General features: G+C 45.2%; 1 protein-coding gene across 1 annotated transcript in view; it reads right to left on the bottom strand.

Moving 5' to 3' along the window:
• The window catches only part of LOC126525091 (lysosomal alpha-glucosidase-like), a 90,444-nt gene that overhangs the window by 40,396 nt on the left and 24,428 nt on the right, over positions 1 to 25,620 (bottom strand). The window contains exons 11-15 of the mRNA XM_072287323.1: positions 20,329 to 20,430; positions 14,777 to 14,867; positions 14,192 to 14,315; positions 9,350 to 9,530; positions 1,146 to 1,262 (exon numbers count right to left, since the gene is read on the bottom strand). Of these exons, the coding sequence (XP_072143424.1) occupies positions 1,146 to 1,262; positions 9,350 to 9,530; positions 14,192 to 14,315; positions 14,777 to 14,867; positions 20,329 to 20,430 (615 nt within the window). The remainder of the gene's footprint in view (positions 1 to 1,145; positions 1,263 to 9,349; positions 9,531 to 14,191; positions 14,316 to 14,776; positions 14,868 to 20,328; positions 20,431 to 25,620) is intronic.

The following is a 25,620-nucleotide window of genomic DNA, read 5'->3' as shown; positions in this document are numbered from 1 at the left end:
TGGCACGGTGATAGAAGTTCAAGACAGTAGAGATGCTTCAGAATAGGGTCGACCGCTTCGCGTTCCCTGATTACCAGCAGCGGACGCCTTTTTACTGTAGGGTTCCAGGTTTGCGTTACCGTCTAACGCTTCGAACACTGCTACGGATACGGAAGAAAATAGGAGGAACAATGCTCGAAAAATAAATCAAGAAATATTATATGTATGCTTGCTACACGCATAAAACTCTAGCCTTAAGGTAAAAGCTTGTTCTCGTTCTAGTCGGTTCATACTTAAAGCAATGACCGTAGCAAGCAGCCTTCAAGTAATAATTACGAAGGTGTCACAGCTTACATAAATAATTTGTCTTTTTGGATCTTTGCAGCGAAGCTAATGCTAGTTTTCCTGTCGGAAACAATGTAAGGCTGCTGTCATCAGCCACAGCAATCCGAAATCCACTGAGAAATGAAATAAACTAGGAGCGAGCGTTACGTGAAGTCAAAAGTGATCTCTCCGTGAAGCAATTCCCTTCACTATTTCCCTCGCTGTACTGGTCCTACATGGACCTCTGATACTCAGCATACTGGAAAGGAGTGTGCGGCTGCCTGTAGCTTTAATAAATGCCGGGCACGTCTTCGGATGCTCTGCCTCCAGAGCGGGAGCACTAAAACCTACCGCGTTCTCTGACGTGACCATCACGTGTTGGCCCGATACTTTTGACGTTATGGTGTTGCGCACTGCGCTCTCCTCCTTTTTCTTTTCTTTTTGCATGCCAAAATCACCCTGCTTGAGGCTTACGAGCTCTCGAAAGACCAATAATCTCTAAAACAGCGGTGATTTATCGTTCAGTATTCGTCATCCGCACCAGGACCAAGCTACTAGTAGCTACCAAGCTACTACCTACTGTAATGAGGCTTAGAAACGAGAGACTCAAAGATGGGAGACGTAATAAAGCGGGCGAACAAGACAACGCTGTCGTAGTTTGGTTTCTGTTTTCATACGGGGCATATGCCGTTATATGCCGCTATTTGCTAAACGTTTCGATGGCGCCATGAAAATTATTTAGCATTTCGATAATCACACACTAGCTTTCGGAAAGCGACGATAATTTGAGGAACGCGCTATTTTTATTTTGTCGGGACAAATGATAAATAGAGGAAGCTTACCTCGATGTCCTCTGCAGGTCTCATTCTTGTAATAGACAGTGGAAGCAGCGCTGACGCTTGAAGCCACGCTAAACAGGCATCTTCTCGTTCTCTAGACAAGTCACAGTAGCCGCCAACCTGTATACGAAAAACGAAACGTCAACAAAGAGATGCACATTTGAAATAACGTACATTTGAAATAATGATCGACTGATCGACTCTTCACATGAATATCTTAAAAACGAATAGCAGATGTCACCAAAGTACTAGAAATGTTGCACAATCATAAGACTAGGGAGCATGACGTCACTCAACTAGTCTCGGCAAGCCTACTTCCTCTGACGCCATCCGTCACTCCGAGGTCTCCATGTTCAAGGTGGCTCTCAAGAACGAATAGGCCCACTGGGTTGCCGGAGCACTCAAGAGATTGCTTGTTTCGGGGTAACTTTTACGGAGCGACAGCCGCCCGCTTAGGTTCTATCACGTCGTCCTCCTGCACTGTTTCGTCGTCGCGTTCCCAACAGATACTTGTTTCTGCTATAGATTTGAGTCATGATGCTTCGACAGCAAAGTAGCAGTTACAAGTGGGCGCTGCTTTCGAGATCCGTGCTCGGTTTCTTTGTCCTTTAGGCTGAACAAAAGCGGATGCATTAGCTGTACATGGCCTCCACGATCCTACGAGGCCCTCGACACGCAATGTGCTCTGCCAGATCTCAGAGGCCATGAGTTACGAACGCTTGCATGTACGACAAATGACGCCGAAAAAGGAAACGTTAACAAAGAGATGCACATCGACGCGCCCAAATGTAGGCGACTAGAAGATGCCGCTTGCCTATCATGTGACGAGGTCCTCTTTCTTTACATGTTTCATGGCTCAGGTTCGAGACTGTCACGTGACGCTCCTTCCTTGTTTTTTTTCTTCCTCCATGCCTCTAGGACGTTAAATTTTGAATAGCACAGGGAGATTTCGGTAGTGTCAGTGTAGTTGTTTTTACCATTATCACATGCGAAAATGCCTTCTAACTGCAGCCGCACGCAGTATGCCTGGGAAACAGCGAGCACCCAAGTGGGTCAGGGTCAAACCGAATGTGAGTCACTTCCGTCAAGCTGTAATGGTGGCACTTACTCCAATTTGGCTATCGAAAACATAAATTTTTGCACGTTGTTTCCAATGCATCCATTCACATTTCGCGATGTTGTGCGCTAAGCCTTCCATATAGACCACGTGCGCTGGTACTTTGAGGAAAACGTACAGCGCCACTGCGAAAAGTCGTGGACTCTCAGTCGCCCCAGTCGTGCACGTCAAGGGAAAGCACCGCGAAAACATGAGGCGTGTTAGGAACGACCCTACCTTGTAGGTAGGCATCGAAGAAAAAATGCCATAGCTTCTTGTTATGTGCGCGTATATATGGGCGATAGCTCAAGGGCATCAAAACGCTTGGCGCATTCATTCACTGCCACCAAGCTAAGAGCGTGAGCTACGCACGTCGCACTCAAAGCTTTTCATTTGAGCGATACATCCTGCAGCAATATGCGAAGAGCCAACCACAAGGACAACTTTTGTTGTACTTGTTGTTGTCCTTCGTACAGTAAATGGGGTCCCAGGCGTAGAGTTCATTGCCACACTGCAGACTTCTTTCGCCGAAATAATTTTCAATGCTCTCAATTTTGCAAAATCCGCAAAAAGATATACAGGCTGGTTGATCCGCGTTGCGATATGACACGGATGTTGGTAGGGGCACAGGGATACCGCAGGTAGGCCGCGAACAGTGGTGGGAGTTGCGAATGAAAAATGTGCGGTGCTTTTTAAAGGAGGCGCTGCTCGCTGCCGAGTGGCACAAAACAGTACATTACAAAGCAGTGGCGCCATCCTACCAGTGCAAGAGGCCAATGGCTCTCTATCACTGTAAATGTTTACTTCTTATTCTTATTCTTCTCGTTATTTAGGCGAAGCCTGCATTGGCTCACAAGTGGCGTTGTCGTGGTCAAGAAAAAAAATCTCAATGCCCTTCCACTCTGTGAAGAAGAATGACTAGCGAAGCTGTGTATGCGGGCCCCATAATGGCGAACTGCCACCTCCGCCCCGGGTCGGTCCGGTATTGAACTATCTTCAGAATCGGCAGACGTATGCGGAGTGCTTAACGCCTGCTTCACCTCTGCCGCCGGCCGGTATGGCATTGCACTATCTTTGGGATCGGTTCACGGGTGGGGAGTGCTGAACCCCTCGTTCACCACCGCCGCGGGTCGGCCCGGCATTGCGCTATCTTCGGGATCGGCCCACGTATGGGTAGGGCTTAACGCCTGCTTCCCCTCCGCTTCTGGTCGGCCCGGCATTGTGCTATCTTCGTGATCGGCCCACGGGTGGGAGTGCTTAACGCCTGCTTCACCTCCACCGCGGGTCGGTCCGGCATTGCGCTATCTTCGGGATCGGGCCACGTATGGGGAGTGCTTAACACCTGCTTCACCTCTGCAGCCGGCCGGTCCGGCATCGCACTCTTTCCGGGATCGGCCTACATATGGGGAGTTTTTTGCTTACCACAACACAAAAATTTCCTTGGGCGGTAGAGGTATACAGCTTCGCTGTGAAACACTTGCTCCGAAAGCAGAGCAGCTGCGGGACAGGGCGGGTCGATGGGTTGATAGCTGCGCCGGCACCGTAGTGTGAGTCATTAGCAAGGATTCCAGCTGCATATGCACATGCCCACGCAACGCGCGCAACCAATTAGGGCCGTTTCGCATCCGCCTGGGAGGGAAAGGGTGGGGAATGATTTCCCGCGCGCTGCGTCAGCTTCCCTTTCCTTCAGTTCGGTCTCGGAAAACAGATGCGATGACCACACGTTGTGTGTTTCCCCGAGGAATAGGCAGCCTTCGACGAGCGGTGGCGAGAATTCGCCCGTGAAAAGGCTCACCGTAGGTGCACTGATCCAGCCATTAGAGCTGCCCGAGCCTCGGTGAACTGACAGCAGAGAAAAGAAAATACCGAGCTGAGGGAACGGGAGGCCGATGGAATCCGGCATTGTTATTTGTGGGTTACTTGGCCATGACGAAGGTCAGGTGCATGTAGGAGAAGCTTCCTTACCCCCATCTTCTGGTAGGGGAACGGTTGGTAATTTATTATTATCAGTATTATTATTATGATTATGAATTATTAAATATATATATATATATATATATATATATATATATTAAATGAATATAATAATAATAATTATTATTATTATTATTAACCCACACTATCTATGCCTATAAACTCCACGTTTTCAGTACATTTCGCCCATAAAATGTCCCAATGCTCTCCAAGTATGACATTACTGTCATCTTTGATTCTTTCAAGGAAGCAGGGAAGCATTGTAAGTGTTTCGAATAATGCCTCAGAGCAGGCAGAAAGCGCTGGTGTTGCAATCTCCAATTAGCCCCTGACTGACCCACACAATTCGAAGTTCCCCATAAAATTGGCCATATTATTACTCCCATATTATCTAAATATAGGCTCTTTGAAGAAATTGGTTCTCATGGGACATCCTGATAACACGCACACTTATTTTTCAAGCGCTTCTATTTGCATTAGCAACTTCCTGTGAAACTGTGTGATGTTTCGCCAGTCTTTGGCAGAACTGTGCTTCCTAATGTGCTTTTTTACACAATTTTCTCCCACTTACAGCGCGCGAGACATTGAAATGCCTCCATAACGCTTATAAGAAGTTGAATATTGCCTTATATACATTATTCGCGACTTGTGTGATACTTATTTTCGTCAGGCAAGTATTGAAATCAACCGCAGTATTGAAATCAACCGTGAATGTGTTTTTGTCGGCGACTTTAATATAGATGCTTCTGAAAATAATGCTACCTTCTTGCATTTCAGAGAACTTTTCGAATCATACGGTTGTACAAATGTAATTAACGAGCCTACCCGTGTCACCTCAAGTACTGAAACGATATTAGACCTGTGCATTACATGCTTTTGCCCTGATGAAGTGAAGTCAGGTGTAATCACTTGTGACCTTACCGATCATTTACCAATTTATTGTCTAATACCATCGAAACAAAAGCGTACATTAGTAAAAGAAACACTGGTTAGAGACTACTCGGAACAAAACATGTTAAGGTTTAAAGAACTCATGGAACAACAGAAATGGGATAGTGTCATAAAAGAAAACGATCCAAATGTTGCTTATAATGTCTTTCTGAAGTGTTTTACTTCTGCCTACAATGCCTCCTTTCCGCTAAAAGCTCCTAAAAAACACAAAAAAACAAGAAAACCTTGGATATCACATGAATTATACACCAGAATTAAACAAAGGCAGAGACTTTTCCAGAAGTTTTTAGACACGAGATGTGAAGGTGATCTTCAAATATTTAAGAAAATGAGGAACAAATTAAGTGCTGATATCAAAAAAGCAAAACGAGAATTCTACATGAAAAAAGTTTCTGAAATTGTGGGAAATTCTCGTCTTGTATGGAAAGCGATCCGGGATATTATAGGAAAGACAAGTTCGCCAAAACGTGTTTTGTATGAAAGTGAGTCCATGAGTGACATTGAGGTCGCAAACTTGTTTAACGAACATTTCATTAATGTGGGTGCTTCGGCAGATGACCGCGCCAAAATGCCTTGTGAACATTTTGTGAAAACACATTGTCAAAATACTATATTTATGTCACCCACTGATCAATATGAGATAACTGATATCATATTGGCTTTGAAAAATGATTGCGCCGCTGGAGCTGACGATATTAAAGCTAGACCACTGAAAGCTGTCGCGCCGATGGTAAGCATCCCGCTTATGCACATTATCAACCTTATTCTTTCAACCGCAGTGTTCCCAGACGCAATGAAGCTAGCCCGTGTTGTCGTAATACATAAAGGTGGTTCCGTTAAAGACAAGAACAATTACAGACCAATATCAGTGCTTCCTATCTTTGCAAAGATAGCGGAGAAAATAATACATAAAAGACTTTCTGGCTTTCTGACGGCAAACAATATAATAGTAAGCGAACAATTCGGGTTTAGAAAAAACAAGTCGTCTGAAAGTGCCCTTCTTGAAATAAAGGAGCACATACTAGACAACATCGAAAGGAAAATAGTTACCCTGGGAATATTTCTGGATTTTAGAAAAGCTTTTGACTGTGTCCAACACGATGTGCTCTTAAAGAAATTGCCATTGTATGGAATAAGGGGCAAAGCTTGGTCTTTGATAAAAAGCTACTTAACTTCGAGAGCTCAATTCACATGCATAAATGGCGTAAATTCGGACTTAAAATTTGTAAAATTTGGCGTACCACAGGGATCATTACTAGGACCAACGTTATTTTTATTATACATTAACGATATTGTAAACATTAACAAAAATACAAAGTTAATTTTATACGCAGACGATACGAATGTATTCTTCACAGGTGCTCATGAAAGAGAGGTATTTCATCGAGCTAACGAATGGCTAACAGGTCTGGATTTGTGGCTTCAATCTAACAGACTTCAATTAAACATCAGCAAAACGAAATACTTACTCTTCCGGCCGCGAGGACACCACCCGACTATAAACTTGGATTTAAAATTTCAAAACGTTACCATCGAACAATCTGTATCAGTTAAATTTTTGGGGGTGACATTTCAAGAAAACCTCTCATGGACGCCTCACGTTGACAAGCTCCGAAGTGAGCTAGGGCGAGCTGTTGGAATCTTAAATAAAGTGAGATATTATATCCCGTCTGCGGTGAAAAGGCAGATATACTACGCGCTATTTCATTCCCGGTTATGTTACTGTTTCTTAGTATGGTCAACAACGACTAAGACCAACCTAGACAGTCTTTTTTGTTTGCAAAAGCGAGCGGTGCGTGCAATAGGAAATTTAGAACTTTCTGAAGACACTACACCCTTTTTTAAATCTAATAAAATACTGCCTATTCATAAATTGTATAAATACAACTTGGCCCTGGAAATATTGCATCAGCACCGAGCAACACCTATTCAAACCAAATATCAAGTGAAACCTGGTCCGTACTGCCTACGAAAGAATTTAATACCCAGGCCACGCTCTCGTACAAAATATGGCGATCAAAAACTAAGCTTTATGATACCAGACCTTCTCAACGAATATCCGGAAATTGCTGAAGCGCTCGTTACAGCTACCTCAGCGCACATTTTCAGAAAAATGCTCAAAAATTTTTTCCTTAACACAGACTAAAAATCGTGCTGGACTGATCCCAGTTGGTTTCCTCTTACTGTGTCTTGGCTTTTCATTGTGAAAGTCCGATATATTTTCTGTACTAGGACGATAGTTGCGACATACCTGTACAATGTATCTAATTATATGTGTATTTATGTTATTGATGTGTATGTGTATTTATGTTATTATGTTATTGAAAAGGAACACTTATTGATGTTTAAGTTCTACCGTGTTCCAAATTGAGCCTATTGTAGTCAATACTTTTGTTATTATTGTTCTTGTGTGACTGCTGCTGCCAAGGGTGGCGAGGCCCAGTCAGGCACGTTCAGTGCCTTTTGTCGCGTCCCCCAAGGCATTTCTGTAAGGAATGTCTTGAATAAATGAATAAAGAAAGAAAGAAAGAAAGCTCACCTTTTAATACGATAGCGTTAAAGGCCCCGCGTCGCAGAAATAACGGTGTTGGTGCCGGCATCAGCCGAATTGTACCCTAGCGCAAATTTGCGTGTATATTCATCTAAATGTACATGCCATGTTGAGCTATCTGACATGCAGTATATGCGAATTATCTTGCCGCACCATACTCTCACCAAAATTGCTCATACCTTGTCTTACATTCTTGACAAAGTTATTCCTCACAATTTTGAGAACGACCGCCCACAAACAAATGTCATCAAACCAAACACTGACAGCGCATGCTTTTTATCTTAAATCGTCTTTATCATCAATCAAGTCTATGGGTGCGCGGGTATATAAATATGAAGCATGTCTGCTGAAATAAAATAGTTGCGAGTGCAGCGAGCGTGGTCTATTCCGGTGTGTATTCTCCTTGTCCTTGTCAGTGCGCTGCTTCACCACCAAGGTATGATGATTAATCACCAACTAGCCCAACTTCCACATTACTGGGTGATGTCCTTTCAGCTTCGTGTATACAAGTTGCCGTGTATGAAGCACAGTTCTCTTGTAGCATTGGGTACCTCGGGAAGACCGGAAGGTTCGTAAACGCCAGGCAAAAAAGTTATCCTGTTGCAGTATATGGACAGTTAGTAAGTTGCCCAATTCACAGTCCTAACAAGCATGCTAACATTTCAAGAAGCGCAATTTATCATTTCATGCCGATATCGTTGCGATTCTAGCAAGTAAATTTCCTATTAAATTTCGGAACTGCAGCGAGGTCGTCTATGTATGGTGACGGGCAGTCATCACTTTGCTGCATATAATAGGACGCCGATGTAGGGTGCCGGCTGAGGGATGCGCACTAGCAAGACATACGCCAACATGCGCACGTTTCAATACCCGCCCGCAAACAGAAAGCGAAATTTGTTGCCACAGAGCTTATTAGATCAGAGAAAGCTTTCCGTGTCAGCACATGCGCGAGAAAGAGAAATGCGGAGCCCAAGTGTAATTTGCAATAAACTTTAGGAACGAATAACTTGGAACTGCTGGCAATTTCAAGATTATTTGTCTGTGCTAGGCACTGGCACGCTCTTGTGCCGATGTTACTCATCGATCCAGAAAAGTAGCCAAGTAGAACATGCTTATAGACAGAAAAAAATAACTATGGTTAGTGAGTTGTCACTGAATATGCTTCGAAGTCCGGAGGCTTGCTGCGCGCCTAAGTAAACTAAGCGGCGAGGTACCATTGATCCTTGACAGATCTGGCCTGCGTGAGCCAATCGAAGGCGGAGTCAGTCTGACCTTAGTTCTCGAATAGGTGGATGATGGTTGTGGTCTAATTAGACGAAGATTACTCGTTATGTTAGGGTACACGTTAGTGTGTTTACGCTTTTAGCGGAGCTTGTTACCGGCTAACATAAATGGCTTCTGACAAACGCTAATAACATTTGCGTCCGCGTTTGCCTAAATGTATGCCTTGCCGTCTCGCCCCTTGCAACCAAGGCAATCGAATCACACATACAACACTGCATACCTGCCATTAAATAAGAAAGCTGAACGAAACGTGTGACAACATTGTTATGCGTGATGTACCATGTTAACTGAAAAATTATTTACCGTCTTCACTTCAACGCGTGGCCCAGGCGCCACGCCCGCCACACTTACCAACGGCATTCCAAGAATGGAGAACTCGACAGCCTTGACGATGGTCCTGCGCAGTCCTTCCCAGCTGCACTCGGGTTCCTCGAACCAGTGGCCGCCGAAGGATCCCGAACCGGAGAACGTCGCACGGCTGAGAATCATGGGTCTCTGACGGCCTCGTTCCTCCGTAAGATTTAGCAGGCTCCTGCAAAGAATCTCCGACTCAACTGGCAAAGAAATGTTGGACGTACAGCATTGTGGAACACGTGCGAAGCATGCCAGAAAAAGAAAAGATATCTTTATCTTCGTGGTTGTTCAATAGCTCTGGCATTCACCTGCCGAGTGCGAAGTGTGCGAGTTTGATACCCACCGCCCGGTCGTAGTGTTCAAACAGGGGCGCAAAATGAGTGCGTTTGGCGAGTTTGCAAGGACTATCTGCGTGGCATGAATTTCCAGGATGACACTCGCTTAAAGATACGCACCATCATACCCGCCGCAAAAAAAAAAGATGCACTTTTGTTCCTCTTACGTTTTTAATAAAATGCTGTTTTATGCGCTTGTGCACAAAAGTAACCGAAATGCCCGTGTATTTCGTCCCGAAATGGGTACAAATCTGAACGTTCATTTCGAGTCGATACGGCTTGAAAGCTCGCCGTCTATAGTTCGTGAATTGCAATATTTGCAGTACAGTAACTATGGAGTTAACTGGTGAAATTTCGTTAATTTTTTAAAGATGTGCTTCAATTTCTCGTTTTAGTGATGCCTGCCCCTTGAAATATTGCAGCTCAAATGCGTGAATTATGTTGTTTGCCAAACGGGATTTTTTTTCTAAATTACGTGAAACTTAAAGAAATGTCAAACCTTATCACCGCCTTCTTTGTCTCTTAGTTTTTACTGTTCTCGTTACTGATGGCGTATTAATTGGGCACCTGCGTTTTCCATGCCAGACCCATCGCTGTGGTTCAGTGGCTGTGACATTCTGCTGTTGGACACGTGGTCGCGAGTGTGGGGTGGCCAAGGGTGGCCGAATGCAATGGCCGAATTACGAGGGTGGCCGAATGCAAAAATTCTAGCCTGTATTCAGATCCAGCAACACGTTGAAAGAACCCTCCTCCCTCTGTGCCTGCACCCCCCCCCCCCCCCCGCCTACAGTGGGGCGCCTCTAACAGCGAAAGTCTTCGGACACAAAAAAACCCAACATGTGAACCAGGCGATTTGTGTGTCCCGTGCCCCATTTCTGTGCCCATGTCAGTGAGTGCAAAAAGTATTGCATAATGTAGAATCAAATTTCCAAAATTTCCACTCTCACACCTGCTATTATGTTTAGAGGGTAAAGTGTGTAATATGATCGGTCTTTGTTTTCATCGCTAGTAGGTCACGCCCTAAATGCAATACCTTATACTCTCGTTAATACTATCTCAAAGGGACAGTGAAAGTCTATTCGTCGTTTAGGTCTTAACATAAGTAATAGAAAAAGAAATCTTGTAATGTATTCTTTTGGTGCACGTAAATAATCGCCGCACGAAACTACAAATTAAGCAGCGTTACAACTAAAAGGCAGTTGTGAAAAGAGACTTATTGGAGGCGCACAATGCGATGCGCCGCTTTCCGCGCCCTAAAGCTAAGTAATGAGTAATTATTGCTTCCCGGTACTGCGCAAACATGTTCACGTCAGCAAGAGATCGCATTCCACCTAGCTTGCCCAAGAAATTATTCATCGTTCTCGGGTTGCTGCAAAAGATGCGCTAAATGATTTTAGACATTACAGGCTAATAAAGGAGTACCAACCGTGGAAGTTCGACACAACCGAATTCCTGTTGAGCGGATTTTTTTTGCATTAGGCTTCTCGGACGCCAACGACATGCTCACACACTGTTCCTGATGTCCGGAAATTCGGCTTAACCGGATTCAACCTAATAGCGGTCTGCTGAACTGCAAACACATCCGGCGATATACTGTCATGGCTGGGCATTTCTTTCTAAAGGGATGCTACTGCTTCATGCCATTATCGTGAAAACCTTTACCAATACTTTACTGTCACGTCCATGGAGCTTGATAAGAACTCGCTAGCGCGTAGGAACACCGCGTGAACGAATGCCAATATGGGCTCAGGGTCTGCGCTGCATGACTGGCATGCTGCGCTGCGCATTCTTTTCTATTCCTTTCCGTTTTCTGTGACGATATTCAATCTCTACAAATCTTGAAGTTACCATCTCTCTTGCTCTACAAGGTGTCAGGCTTGACACCTTACTGGAATGACGAGCATTCTGCCCATCAGCTCGGGTAATTAGCGTCCGCAGGAGGTAATACGTGACAGTGCCCCGCAGTATCCTGTATTGGTGAGAATACTGCTCTGGATTTCTGTCTCATCAGTTTCTATTCCCATTTTCTCGACACTTTGTAATTTCGTGGATATTCCATAAAATTTTGAAGTATTTTACACTCGTATCGCATTCACGTAGCGTTTAAAAACACACTACATTGATCCTGTGGTCGCACTGCCACTGGTAGTGAACAATCTAGTTCGCAGTCCAAAACCTGTACCTTTACAATTTCGCGACCTTTTAAACCAAGTGTAACGTCTATGATGTAATTATTGAAGAAGTATATTTATTTACAAAATATACGCAAGCTTTAGCAAGATAGTTTAGCAAAGCATTCATCCTTAGCTTAACGATGCATGCAGCAGCACGAACGCCCTCCTCAACTATATGAAATGATCTTTATTTTGCGTTATGGACTGCACTCAATTTTCCACAAATTTCCTAATTGTGTGCTGACCTGTACTACATTTTTTTTTTCTTGATACGTGTTCTACGCCAACTGCACGATAGCTAACAATAGATATATGTGTATCTTTTAAATCAAGATTTAGCTTCAAGAGCCTTTATTTGCGAATATGCCGTTTTCAGTGATGACTCAGTTAATCATAGTAGTCATCTGCCTATTTCGTGACCGCCACTAGGCTTAGGCATGTGCCTGTGATCGCCAATTACCATTTTCAATCATCAGCCGACTGTATCTAATGTCTACAGATTTCATAATTTCATTCCACCACCTCAGGCGTTCCAGGCTGCGTTTTCATTCCCTTCGCAATGAAGCAGTTACCATTGTACGACGGTCACTAAACTCCGGCCCACGGAGGATTTCCAGCTGGCCCATTCCTTACCCTCTAGTACGTGTCAGTGGCATTTAAATGGTTTATCTGGGTAGCCCTAGTTAGAGATCACTGACTCGCACCAACGCTTCCTCGAAGCGGAGGCGGCCGCGCTTTGGCTTAGACGCGTAGCTTGCAAGAAACGGTGCAACATATCAAAGGAACTAGAAATAAATGTCTCGAATATACCACGGAGTGCAGCGAACTGAAATGGGCGGCACTTGATGGAGGAATAAAGCATGTCCGGTGTAAGCAAGGTGTGACTGATTAGTACAGCCCAGCTTCCTGCAATTAATGCTTAGTCAGTCAAAACGTTTTTGGTAAATATGTGAACACGTCTCAAACAGAGAAAAGTTCAGAGAACGATGGACGCATGAAGTGATCGATAGTGGTCGAAAAAGACAGCAGACTTGTGCAGCGTCACAAAAAAAGACCTAATTTCCAGCGAAGCTGCCGCTTCCGAGCACTCCTTTAAGAATGCCAGTTCCCAGTAATTAAACCACCTACTGGAAACGCGGTCCTGTCGGCTTTTCTGCAGCATTCTTTACTTGTGTACCGATGCACTTGAAGATCCATCGACCATGTGCTTATACAACTCGCCATCTTGCATCTACTTTAGCACGCAGCCCGCGTATTACTCTCTTGATTGAAACCTCGCACGCACGCAGAACTTTCTAGCACTTGAGTAAGAAGTTTTTTGTAAAGGCAGTTTACCATGCTAACATAGTTTACGTTTCCAGAACATCGTCTATATTATTCGCTGTGTTCTCGCTCACTTTGATCTTGGTGGAGCCTTATAGTTCTCCCGTGAGAACCAATCAATTCAGCGTCATAAGTGAAACGCACATTGGCGCAACCACAGCACACGCAGTTTGGTTGCAAACGTTGCCACAGGCCTTCACATCGCACCACACAAAACGCATTCCTTATTTTCTCCAAATATAAAAAAGGTTCCCCATTTAGCTCACAGCAGATACCGGGGAAAACGAGTGACGAACACCGCATAATCCATGAAGCTACAGGAAAAAAGAGGGTTCTGTATTTCTCTTTAGCGCCCCTAATTAAGCCAGAAACGTTAAAGTTGCGCTTCACATTACGCTTAAGATGCCACTCATGCCCACTAAATTTAACTTTAGTGGATGTCGAGTTTTCTCGGGGAAACTAAGACACATATCGTCATATGGCCATACAATGTTTTTGAGCCTTTTCTATAGAAATTTGTTTTAGAATAACTGTTAAATCCACAGATACGCAACTCGGCCTAATAATCTGGCATAGTGTGCAGTCCATTTTTAATAAACCATTTATATTTAACTCCCAAGCGAGAGGGTTGAAATATGTGGCATTCGTAAAAGACATTTGTAATGGTCCGGAGCACTTGCATATATAATTTATTGAACGCGCCGCAATTAGGTCACAAATTTTAGAATTTCGCCTACACATCACCCATCTCATTTTTTCCACCCATGAACAGTCATTGAGAATTATTTGGAGGACACACTCAGGTGGGTGTTTCTTCCTTATTTTTCCTTTCTTTCTTTTCTGTATGGACAGTTGAGCGTCACTGAAGGCTGGGGGTGGTTATTAATAGCAATTGAGGGGGTCAGGATGCCAGTGGAAAGAATTTTGCATTACACCTCTTGCCTAACCAATATACCGCACTTCAGAGCTTCCTTTACGGAGACGCAGGGTATTACTTGAAGACTCACTTCCAAGTAGTTTCCGAGTGGTGATAGCCGTATAGGTTGTGGAGACTGTAGTGGATGCCGGCGGACTGGTTGACGTCACCACACACGCTGTTCTCGAATATTCCTGTGTCCCCGTGCTGAAAGCCTGCAGTGTTCAGCGTATTCAATATAAGTGATGCTATTGACATACCACCGCAAGGCAACCTTCGGAATTTCGCGTCTAGACGCCGCAAGGGTTGCATAGGCCGATGGAGCATATTTTATACAAACATGCAGACAAAAATACAAAATAAAGAAGCAAAACCGCCAGGTCAAACAGAACAGATACAGAATAGGGAGGAAGCCACCGCACAAGTTTAGACTCCCAGCCGACGACAGAAATTAACGCCAGTAAACACGAAAGTCATTGTTGGTACAAGCCTGCTGCCCTTCAAATATTCAACATCATACACCTTCGTCGCACAATGCTACGACGGCTTACCGAGCCAGCACGTCTCGTAAAATCTCTACATGTAATAAAATTATTTGCACCAATGGTGGCATCTAAACAATAGGCGACACCTTGGCATCTCGGCCGCAAAATCAAGTTTTGATGAAAGCACTAACCAACAGGATAAGGTGGGTTGTTCCACTTGTTTGCCGTGCACTTAGAACTTGATTGGTTGCCCTCACGAGGGTAGGTTGGCTCGTTTAAGTCCTTGAAGAAGGAGACATATTGCAATAAGCACTCGTGCAATCAATGCCACTCACCGTGCAAATATTTTGTACACTTCCCAAAATTCAGCTCGCTGTGCTCTCTGCTGAATATGAGCAATAAGGCGGTCACAAAGGAATCATCGGTACACAAGATTACTTGCCAGTGTCAACCGTTCTCGTATCTCTCTTAAACATTGCTGCTAGCCATCATAAGCAGAGACAATTGTAAAACTGCGGAGCCAGTCCATATCAACGGATGCTAGTATTGTTAAGTCACGACCTCAAGTTTACATTAAAACGTAGGGTGTCCTCATATAATCGGTCTGATGGCTACTGATCATGTTGCCAAGTAAAGGAAAATGGCAACCCAAGGTACACGGCAATCAATCTAAAGCTCAATCAAGCGAGTGTGACCGAATGTCGCAAAAAAATTGTAGCTATTTCGTTGACCCAAATTCATCATCATCATCATCATCAGCCTGGTTACGCCCACTGCAGGGCATTGGCCTCTCCCATACTTCTCCAACTACCCCGGTCATGTACTAATTGTGGCCATGTTGTCCCTGCAAACTTCTTAATCTCATCCGCCCACCTAACTTTCTGCCGCCCCCTGCTACGCTTCCCTTCCCTTGGAATCCAGTCCGTAACCCTTAATGACCATCGGTTATCTTCCTTCCTCATTACATGTCCGGCCCATGCCCATTTCTTTTTCTTAATTTCAACTAAGATGTCATTTACCCGCGTTTGTTCCCTCACCCAATCTGCTCTTTTTTTATCCCTTAATGTTACACCCATCATTCTTCTTTCCATAGCTCGTTGCGTCATCCTCAATTTCAGCAGAACCCTTTTCGTAAGCCTCCATGTTTCTGCCCCATACGTGAGTACTCGTAAGACACAGCTGTTATACACTTTTCTCTTGAGACATAGTGGCAACCTGCTGTTCATGGTTTGAGAATGCCTGCCAAACGCCCCCCCGCCCATTCTTATTCTTCTGGTTATTTCAGTCTCATGATCCGGATCCGTGGTCACTACCTGCCCTAAGTAGATGTATTCCCTTACCACTTCCAGTGCCTCGCTACCTATCGTAAACTGCTGTTGTCTTCCGAGAATGTTAAACATTAGTTTTCTGCAGATTAATTTTCAGACCCACCCTTCTGCTTTGCCTCGCCTGGTCAGTGAGCATGTATTGCAATTGGTCTCCTGAGTTACTAAGCAAGGCAATATCATCAGCGAATCTCAAGTTGCTAAGGTATTCTCCATCGACTTTTATCCCCAATTCTTCCCACTCCAGGTCTCTGAATACCTCCTGTAAACATGCTGTGAATAGCATTGGAGAGATCGCATCTCCCTGTCTGAAGGCCTTTCTTTATTGGGATTTTGTTGCTTTCTTTATGGAGGACTACAGTGGCTGTGGAGCCGCTATAGATATCTTCCAGTATTTTTACATATGGCTCATCTACACCCTGATTCCGTAATGCCTCCATGACTGCTGAGGTTTCGACTGAATCAAACGCTTTTTCGTAATCAATGAAGGCTATATATAAGGGTTGGTTATATTCTGCACATTTCTCTATCACCTGATTGATAGTGTGAATATCGTCTATTGTTGAGTAGCCTTTACGGAATCCTGCCTGGTCCTTTGGTTGACAGAAGTCTAAGGTGTTCCTGATTCTATTTGCGATTACCTTAGTAAATACTTTGTAGGCAACGGACAGTAAGCTGATCGGTCTATATTTTTTCAAGTCTTTGGCGTCCCCTTTCTTATGGATTAGGATTATGTTAGCATTCTTCCAAGATTCCGGTACGCTCGAGGTCATGAGGCATTGCGTATACAGGGTGGCCAGTTTCTCTAGAACAATGTTCCCACCATCCTTCAACAAATCTGCTGTTACCTGATCCTCCCCAGCTGCCTTCCCCCTTTGCATAGCTCCCAAAGCCTTCTTTACTTCTTCCGGCGTTACTTGTGGGATTAGAATTTCTTCTAGACTATTCTCTCTCACATTATCGTCGTGGGTGTTACTGGCGCTGTATAAACCTCTATAGAACTCCTCAGCCACTTAAACTATCTCATCCATATTAGTAACGATATTGCCAGCTTTGTCTCTTAGCGCATACATCTGATTCTTGCCTATTCCGAGTTTCTTCTTCACTGCTTTTAGGCTTCCTCCGTTCCTAAGAGCCTGTTCAATTCTATTCATATTATAGTTCCTTATATCAGCTGTCTTACGCTTGTTGATTAACTTCGAAAGTTCTGCCAGTTCTATTCTAGCTGTAGGGTTAGAGGCTTTCACACATTGGCGTTTCTTGATCAGATCTTTTTGTCTCCTGCGATAGCTTACTGGTCTCCTGTCTAACGGAGTTACCACCGACTTCTATTGCGCACTCCTTAATGATGTCCATAAGATTGTCGTTTACTGCTTCAACACTGAGGTCCTTTTCCTGAGTTAAAGCCGAATACCTGTTCTGTAGCTTGATCCGGAATTCCTCTAATTTCCCTCTTACCGCTAACTCATTTATTGGCTTCTTATGTACCAGTTTCTTCCGTTCCCTCCTCAAGTCTAGGCTAATTCGAGTTATTACCATCCTATGGTCACTGCAGTGCACCTTGCCGAGCACGTCTACATCTTGTATGATGCCAGGGTTCGCGCAGAGTATGAAGTCCCTTAAAGGAAGCAATTACGCTCACGTCTCTTACCTAAAACACCTGCGTTTGCAAAGCCTAAAAAAATATGGCACAAAATTATTACGATCGATGTAAGATAATTCAGAAAAGAAAATTAGCCCAAAAAGTTCTTCAGTGAACGAGAAATTCACCCGGAAAGGGTACAAGCGGACCTTGTCGGAAGAAAGAATAGCAGAATTGAGCTAATCCTGGTGGGCTCTGAACTCATGTTATGCGACAGTAAGCGCTTCTCATAACTGATGTCGCCATGTTCTCGCGAGCAACATCTTATTTTGCGTGCGCACAATGTCGTCCTGTTGCGGCCATCCGAAATGCTTGCACAGGCGCCATCACTCTCAGAGCGTCTGTTGGCTCTATATCACAATGCGGCGCACAAATTACTGTGCATCACGGCTGCGCAATACCTGAGGGATTAGTGCATCCAGCTATAAACAGAACGTTGCCGCAAGGACGTTAGTTTAAGAGGAAGCTTTAGCTCGGGGGCTCCTATCGGACCAATGGGAACAAATAAAATCGTTTTTGTCGGTAACAAGTGCCCCAAATTTGATGAGGTCGGGTGCATTTAAAAAATCAGCTCACTCTAGAAAGTGCACCTTTTATTTAGACTATGTATTGTTGACAAAAATTCTGAAAGCATCAAATTTTCTCTAAACTACAGCGCAAAGTTTACAACTCCTCACTCGGCAATAAAAAGAAATGCATCACAATTCCGAAGGCAGCACCTAAAAATACATTCAAAACGTGCTGAATTGACTTGGTATACATTGCTCTGAAGTATGCCACTAATTTATGTTTGCAAAACCTGTTTAAATCTTGTAATATGTCCGCGTAACCTGTGAATTCGCGTGGCATATTTATCCAGTCTTTATGTCCTTAAAGGTACAATTGATACGATTGTAATAACTGCTTCCAGTGAAGAGTTACAGATTTGGAAACTTCGTGCTTAGATTGTTTTCGAACTTAGCAGTTTGATGAAGCGTTTGTAACAAACTTCATTCGAATCATCCCAGCCGTTCTCTCACGAAAGCATTTCGGCGCTTTATATGCCGGTAACATGAAAATTTTTAGTTGACCCCGAGCTAAAGCTTGCTCTTGAATCGCAGCAGCCAACATAATTTGCAGAAATTCATTTTTTACTATAACTTATCGCAAGAGTGAAGCTCATAATCAGAAGACGGACTAACGAAGACTGTCGCCAGTAAAAAGGAAGTGACGTACAAAGAGAACAAGCATACTTTCGAGCCATTGTTTGTTATCACTGTTGTCTTCTGTCATCTCTCACCACTCTGCCCGAAACTGGGACCGTCAAGAAAGCGTCAAGAAACTGGCTGCTGCCCGATACCAACCTCCATACGCATTGGCAGCAATCTTTAGCAGGCCGTCAAACTTTCAAGCACATTGGCGCAATACTTCTAACCGATACATTCGTACGTGCCTCATTAGCCTACACCGATTATCTCTAACCTCTCTATCAAAAACGTCGGATTATATTTAGTGCCTTTGAGATTGACTTCTGTGCTGTCGAGTACCCTCAGCTTCGCCTCCGCGCTAATTTGCACATTTTTGTTCTTCCTATCAAACATCCAGTACCAAAAAGCATGACAGTAGTCTTAGTTACGTGTACCATATCGATAAAAACCTCTAAGACACGGAGTGTCACCTTAAAGGCAACGAAAATAGCAGAAGCTGTTTTCTCCCTGCTAGCGGTAATAATGCACGGAAGCCAGCCTTTAAGGCGCCTCGCAAAGAGTTTTTCTCCGTTTTCCTAATATTCTTACCGTATTATCCGTGTAAGTAATTTATTTGACAATGCATTTTTTCGCACGTACACCACCTATAATTAGCATTCATCGTTGACTGCACTACAGAACTCGTGTTATAAAGTAAGCTTGCTTGAGAATCTAAAAAAAAAAGTTACCATCGCCAGATCGACACTACTATAATGAAACTTCACCACTGAAACTAAAATATGCCGTTGTTTCTATAGAGCCCGTAAAAGCATAACAAGAGTCGGAATTGACTACGCAATCACGATGACACTGCGATACCATGAAATCGAACAAATGGTACCCCAATGGTGTGAGTTCCTTGAGTCGCCCGATCAGCACAGCCTGGCAACATTTAAATATAGAAATCGTGCACACAACGCGAGCAAATTCTTGCGGGAAAGGCATTCTCAAGAGTTTCCATGGGGACTACACTTCGGGAACCATATTCTTAAAGCTTTTCATCGATAAGTGTTCTGTGCCATCGGTCGTCCACCTTCCCTAATTGTATGTGCCATGATCGGCAAGAATTTTCTCTTGCGAACAATTTTAGCGACAGAAGCTCCTGTGAGTACGGGCCATGGTTTTTCCACCTGTTGCACTCGAATATAGAAGTTATGCTTTGGAGCTTAATGGATATTACTTCACCTTAGCTTGGTTATGCGCCGATCTGTATTGCAGAGGAGCCTGCTTTATGGCTCAATGCATCTTCCTTTTTCCTGCTTCCAAGGAAAACAATAAAGCAACAGGCTTAAACATTTGACGAACTGTTGACGAACATCACTCCCACCTACTCAAGTCGACCAAGCCTGATAGTCTAGTTATCCTCACGCTGGCGCCTCTACAAACTTCAAATCAGCATTTTGCGAGTGTTCACATATGGGTCTGGAGGCACCCCTGGCTTAGCACTAACGAAAGAAGAGCACGAAACATACACCTACATGATAGTGTGCTATACATTTCGTCTACGCTGCGCTTAGGACGTGAGTACGACGCAGTGCAAATGTGCTTACCAGTAATAGGCCGTCAAATCCTACCACCCCGTTTAGTGACCAGATGCGTTTTGTCCACGCCTTCTCAGCGTCCGGGTTTGTAAAGTCTACGAAAGCAACGTCCTGAAAATGGAAGTACGAACGACAGATATAAGCACTCCACGAGCAATGGACCGCTATTTATGAGAAACAAACAAAACCCAGGAAATCAGCACAAGTCAATGTACTCCGAAACACGATCAAATCGTGTGCGGTTTCACTCAATGTACTAGCACTACAGCAGGCCACCTATGTTGTAATCATCGCTGAACAACGGCTCTAAACATATAGACTGGAAGACAAACGCCCGTAATAGGAGTGAACAGACACATGGGCTGATATGTTAAGTACTGCGACTTACTTAACATCTCAGAAAGAACTAGAGGGCGTTCACTTATAGATAGTACTCCAATGTGCTCTTGACCGTGCCATCTCTACTACTCGCTAACACAAATACTCATACGCATTTAGTCACAGAACTGAGGCAGTGCCTCTTGCAACAGCAATAAAGTTTGCAGGTCTCTCATCATAAGCAAGAAAATACAACAAGCAGTTCAGTGAAGCAAACGCAGAAGCAGTTCTAAGTAACAATTGTCATATTCATTGCGCCGAAAACAGCGAGGTCATCAAATATTCAAACGCATGAGACCCTAAAAATTAAATGAATATAAAATTTCAAAAAAGTCATGCAGTCGGAGTAGGACCCGACAAAAGGCTCCTGCCAAATTAAATAGTGGATAATTTCTAGCTTTTATAATAACCCTGTTCTGGTGAAGACTATTATGTCGTTTGTGTAGATGAAGTGCCGAAGACCTTCTACGTCCTGCAGTTTTCTTGCGAGGCCGATCATGGCGACGTTTAAGAGCGTGGGTTAGATGACAGTTCCTTGTAGTGTGCCCTTGTTGGGAGGGTGCTACACTGCAATCTGGATCTCCCCCATCTTCCGCTCAACCGTGCAGTGGCTCAGGAAGCTCTGAACGTACTTGTACGTTCGCTCGCCGCAGTTGGTGTTGGCAAGCTCTTCTAATATTCCTTGGTGGCTGACGTTGTCGAAAGCGGACGCGTTCGTCGCGTCCGCTTTCGTGTCGAAAGGACGCGTTCGTGTCGAAAGGACGCGTTCGTCGCTACGAGGAACGTTGCTGAAGGCCTCCTCCTTGATTTGGAGTAGTGCGTCTTGTGTAGACAGGCTGGTGCGGAAACCGAACATGGTGTCCGGAAGGTGTTTGTTGTCTTCTAAGTGTATCTGCACTCGTGTTCATAATTTTCTCGTAGACCTTGCCGAGGCTGGACGTGAGCGTGGCGAGCCTGAGGTTTCCAGTTGCAGATTTCTTGCTCGGTTTAGGGACCATGATTATTCGTGCATGTTTCCACATCACCAGCACCGTACCTTGTTCCCAGTGCTGGTTGAGAAAGGCCGTGAGCGCGGAGATGGACTTGTCACTGAGGTTTCTGATCATGGAGTTCATGATGCGACCTGTGCCCGCCGCTGTGTTACAGGTAGTGGCTGCGATGGGAGCTCTCATTTCATTCTCTGTGATAGGTTCGTCCATTAATGGGTTCGGTTGTCCGGTGAGGAGTGTTCATGGTTGTGTGGGAGCGGGATCTCCATGGCACTTGGTACTGACATCAATGAGGTCTTGTTTGTTACCTGGGTAGGTGTGTAGTAACCGCTCCAGGGCCTTGTGTCCTTCTCCTTTGGATTTGGTGGGGTCCAGGATGGCTTTGAATATGTGCTACGTCTTGGCCGTATCCAGGGTGCCACCGAAGGAGTCGCAAAACGTACACCAGTTCTCCAAGGCGAGTTGCATGGTATATTCTTCTGTTTCCGCTGTTATTTGTGCTATGTGTGTCTTCAGTTTCCTGTTGTTCTGTATTTTCCAGCGGCGGGTGAGGCCCTGTTTCGCATACCACAGGTGTAGTAAGTGGGTATCCACCTCTGGGGTATCTTTAGTTCTGGAGATTTCCTTTGTGTGGTGTTGTTTATGTCGACGGAGGTCGTCATTGTTTCTTCGTCCTGTTCTTAGGCTTCCCTCATTTTTCGCCAGTCAGTGAGTTTGGTATTGCCGATCTACCTGCGTAGGCGTCCAGTCTGTAGTGTTAACTTCAATGTGTAGTGATCGCTGCCTAAGTTTTCCAGTGTGTTGAGACACTCGGCTCCTGTGGGATGTGTGATGAAGGCTAGGTCGGGAGTGGTGTCGCGGGTTACGCTGTTCCCTTTCCTGGTCGGTATGTTCGGATCTGTGATGAGTGTGAGTTGACACTGTAAGATTAGTGTTTCTAGCTGGAGACACTTGTAGTCCTGCCTCTGGTACCCTCAAAGCTTGTTTTTAGCGTTGAAATCGGGGACTATCTTTGGCGAGGCAGAGGGTGTCCCTAAAGAGTTTGCGTATGTTTTCCTGCCTTAGGCGGAGGAGGGGGGGTGCAGTACATGTTTAGGACGAAGGCGCTCTGTTTCTGGTTGCCTTTGAAGACGAGTTCGAAGAGTACATGTAGTACGTCCACGTCGTCTATGGGTTTGTGTTGTATGGTTGTGATGTTTGTGTCTAAGTGTGGCTACCTTCCACTTGTCGTCTTGCCTTACACGGTATTCCTCGTACTCATGTAGTATTGGTCGGGTACCGGGATCTTGTCGGGCTATGAACCTCGGTGGCTTTGAAGAATGAGCTATCGATTGTATCAGCAGCTTTTTTTGCTTCGGTATCAACGGCAGTGCCATTGCCAAATTTCTAAGCTTTATTTGACTGCCCTGTATGGTCTAGGCATTGTTGGATGTTGTGATCAGTGGTGTTATGATCTGGTGCACTTGGTTGCGGGGTTTTACGTGCCAAAATCATCATCCCATTATGAGGTGACCCGTCGTGGGGAATTCACATTGTCTCACCACCTTGAATTATTTACCGTGCGCCTGAACCTAAATCCGGGAGACTTTTTTGCATTCCACGGCTGCTGCTTGGATCGAATCCGCAATGTCAAGTCGCAGTGTGAGCCTCGAGCACAGCAGCGCACCGCGATACCCCAAGTCCGAACGCGGCGGGTGTTGAAGCAAGCAAGTCGGCATGCTCGCACAGGTCGTGGACACCACGACCTGTGCGATGTATGTGAAGCCACCACAAGAAAAGCAAACTTCGTATACAGTACCAGACAGTCGGGCAATAAACCATCCGTATGTTTGGTAACATCTATCCAGAATGCGTTTCGCAGTTTACCCGTCTGCGCAGGGAACATACTTTGTTCAGAGCGGTGAAGAACAATGTTACGCTAGCTCTTCACGGTGCTTTCGTTACAGTTGATGGTAAATGTTGTGAACGAGGAGTATTACCTCAATATTTGTAGAGCACAGCTCGTAGGCGCACGTTCCTGTGGCAAGCATAGGCGGCCCTTGGCTAAACCGAGCGAACGAGCACAGGAAAGAATTAAAGAAAAAAATAACGCGGAGCTCAGTGGAGAATGAAAGACGCCTGTAGTGAAAGAGCGCGAGGGGGAAGGCGGAGGAGGAGGGTGCAGCGGCACCATGAAGCGGAAAGCGAAAGAGGAGGGCATGGCCAAAGCGTGAGAAAAAAAGCGTAGTACCGCGCAACATGGGCTCTGTGGCGACGATGACAACGAGATGGCCCCAGAGTAGCGCTCGACGTCTGTTCACCGATGACGCCCACCGATGCCATATATGGAAACAAACCGCTGCATGAGCGGTCGTCTGTCTGTGGTGAGTACTGCGAATCGCGCGAACGCGTCACGCACTGTTTCTCGGGATCTCCCGGTTAGCGCGATGTTTCACGCCAGATTCGCTCCGCTTGCAACGTGCCGCACGAAACAGACTGTCTGCGCCAGTACGCCCGAAAAGACAACATGCATATAGCTGCGCTCAAATTTCGCATTAGGGAGTATTGTAATAGTTGCTGAAGTTTTTTTGTATGTGAAAGCACCAAATGGCTCATTGAGCGAAAAAGCCTGTGTCTGTAGCAGCGGAACGGTACCTAAATTCCCATTGGCTGCTACGCCCCGTCACGTGCGTGCCTCGACGGAGAAGAGTGGGCGAAATGAATAACCATTTAATCGCTAGCGCGCCAGGTGTTGTTCGAGGGAAAGGCCATCGCCGTAACGCCACGTATCCTCGCTCTCGGACGCCCGTGTTATCCACGCGTTCGTTTCTCGCGCCAGCTCTCACCGCGTTCTAACTTGGCCTCGGTAATCGCTGTAAAGAAATTAGTGTATAAAAAGACTGAATAAATTCGAAAGGAAGAACGTTGGCGGAAACTTATGAGCCCACGCTCAGAAGCCGAGTCTCTTACCCACTCGGCTGAACCAGCGCCTCCTTGATAGCACGCTTGCGCACTCTGCTTATGACATCATGCTACTTGGACCGAAATTTCCATTGGCAAGCGCAGCGTAGCGAAAGCGGTGACGACAAAATCCCCGAAGCTTACTAGGCAGCTTCCTCATTAGATTATATGGCAGTCAGGAAAGGTATCGTCACGCATCGAAGTGCATCGGCCTTATGCTATCTAGGAGGCGTCATACAACCGTCTCAACGCGCTCCCTTGCTCACGAGTTCATAACTCGAAGGACCACTCAGCGGCGTCCAATTGGACATTAATAATTTCGCATTCACAACTTACACGAAGTGCTTAGGTGTCCTCGGATTATCTTTCGCGGCGTCTTTCCTAGCATGCTTTCTTTTTAGTTTTTCCCTATGCAAATGAGTATCTGTCAGGTCCTTCAGAAAAGAGACAGGGTACATCACCGATGAATTTAGCTCCACGAAGCTTATTCGCCTGCATGTCAATGCGATCGCATTACGATACGGTGAAAACAACTTGTCATTCTCCATTTTCATTGGTTATTAACATTGGTCTCTACGCATTTTCCCTGGCTGTTCTTGGGTATGTATGCCCTGCCGGCGTGTATTTTGCTATCCTCCTCTCAGTCTTCCACCCCCTGCCACTCCCCCCCCCCCACCCACACGCACACACGCACGCACACACGCACCCACACACACACACACACCCCCACACACACACACACCCACACACGCACACACACACATGTAACGACAAAAAGAGCCAAGAGTTGGTACTGCCGCCTGGCCCCTGAAGTGAGGAATGCGAAGACCCAAGCCTCAGGGTTGGTTCCTTCCTTGAACTTGCGCTATATTTTACGGCTGTTCAGCACTGGTTCTGCCGCGTACAATAATAAAGACCGTTACAAACAGTATTTATGTCCACATTATCCCCACAACAATAAGCTCCTGAGAAAGCGTCACGCAGTGTTTGCTCC

The sequence above is a fragment of the Dermacentor andersoni genome, chromosome 3, assembly GCF_023375885.2.
Source record: "Dermacentor andersoni chromosome 3, qqDerAnde1_hic_scaffold, whole genome shotgun sequence".
In the NCBI taxonomy this organism is placed as follows: Eukaryota; Metazoa; Arthropoda; class Arachnida; order Ixodida; family Ixodidae; genus Dermacentor; species Dermacentor andersoni.
Note: the sequence above shows the minus strand (reverse complement) of the source record. Positions and strands in the feature narration are given on the sequence as shown.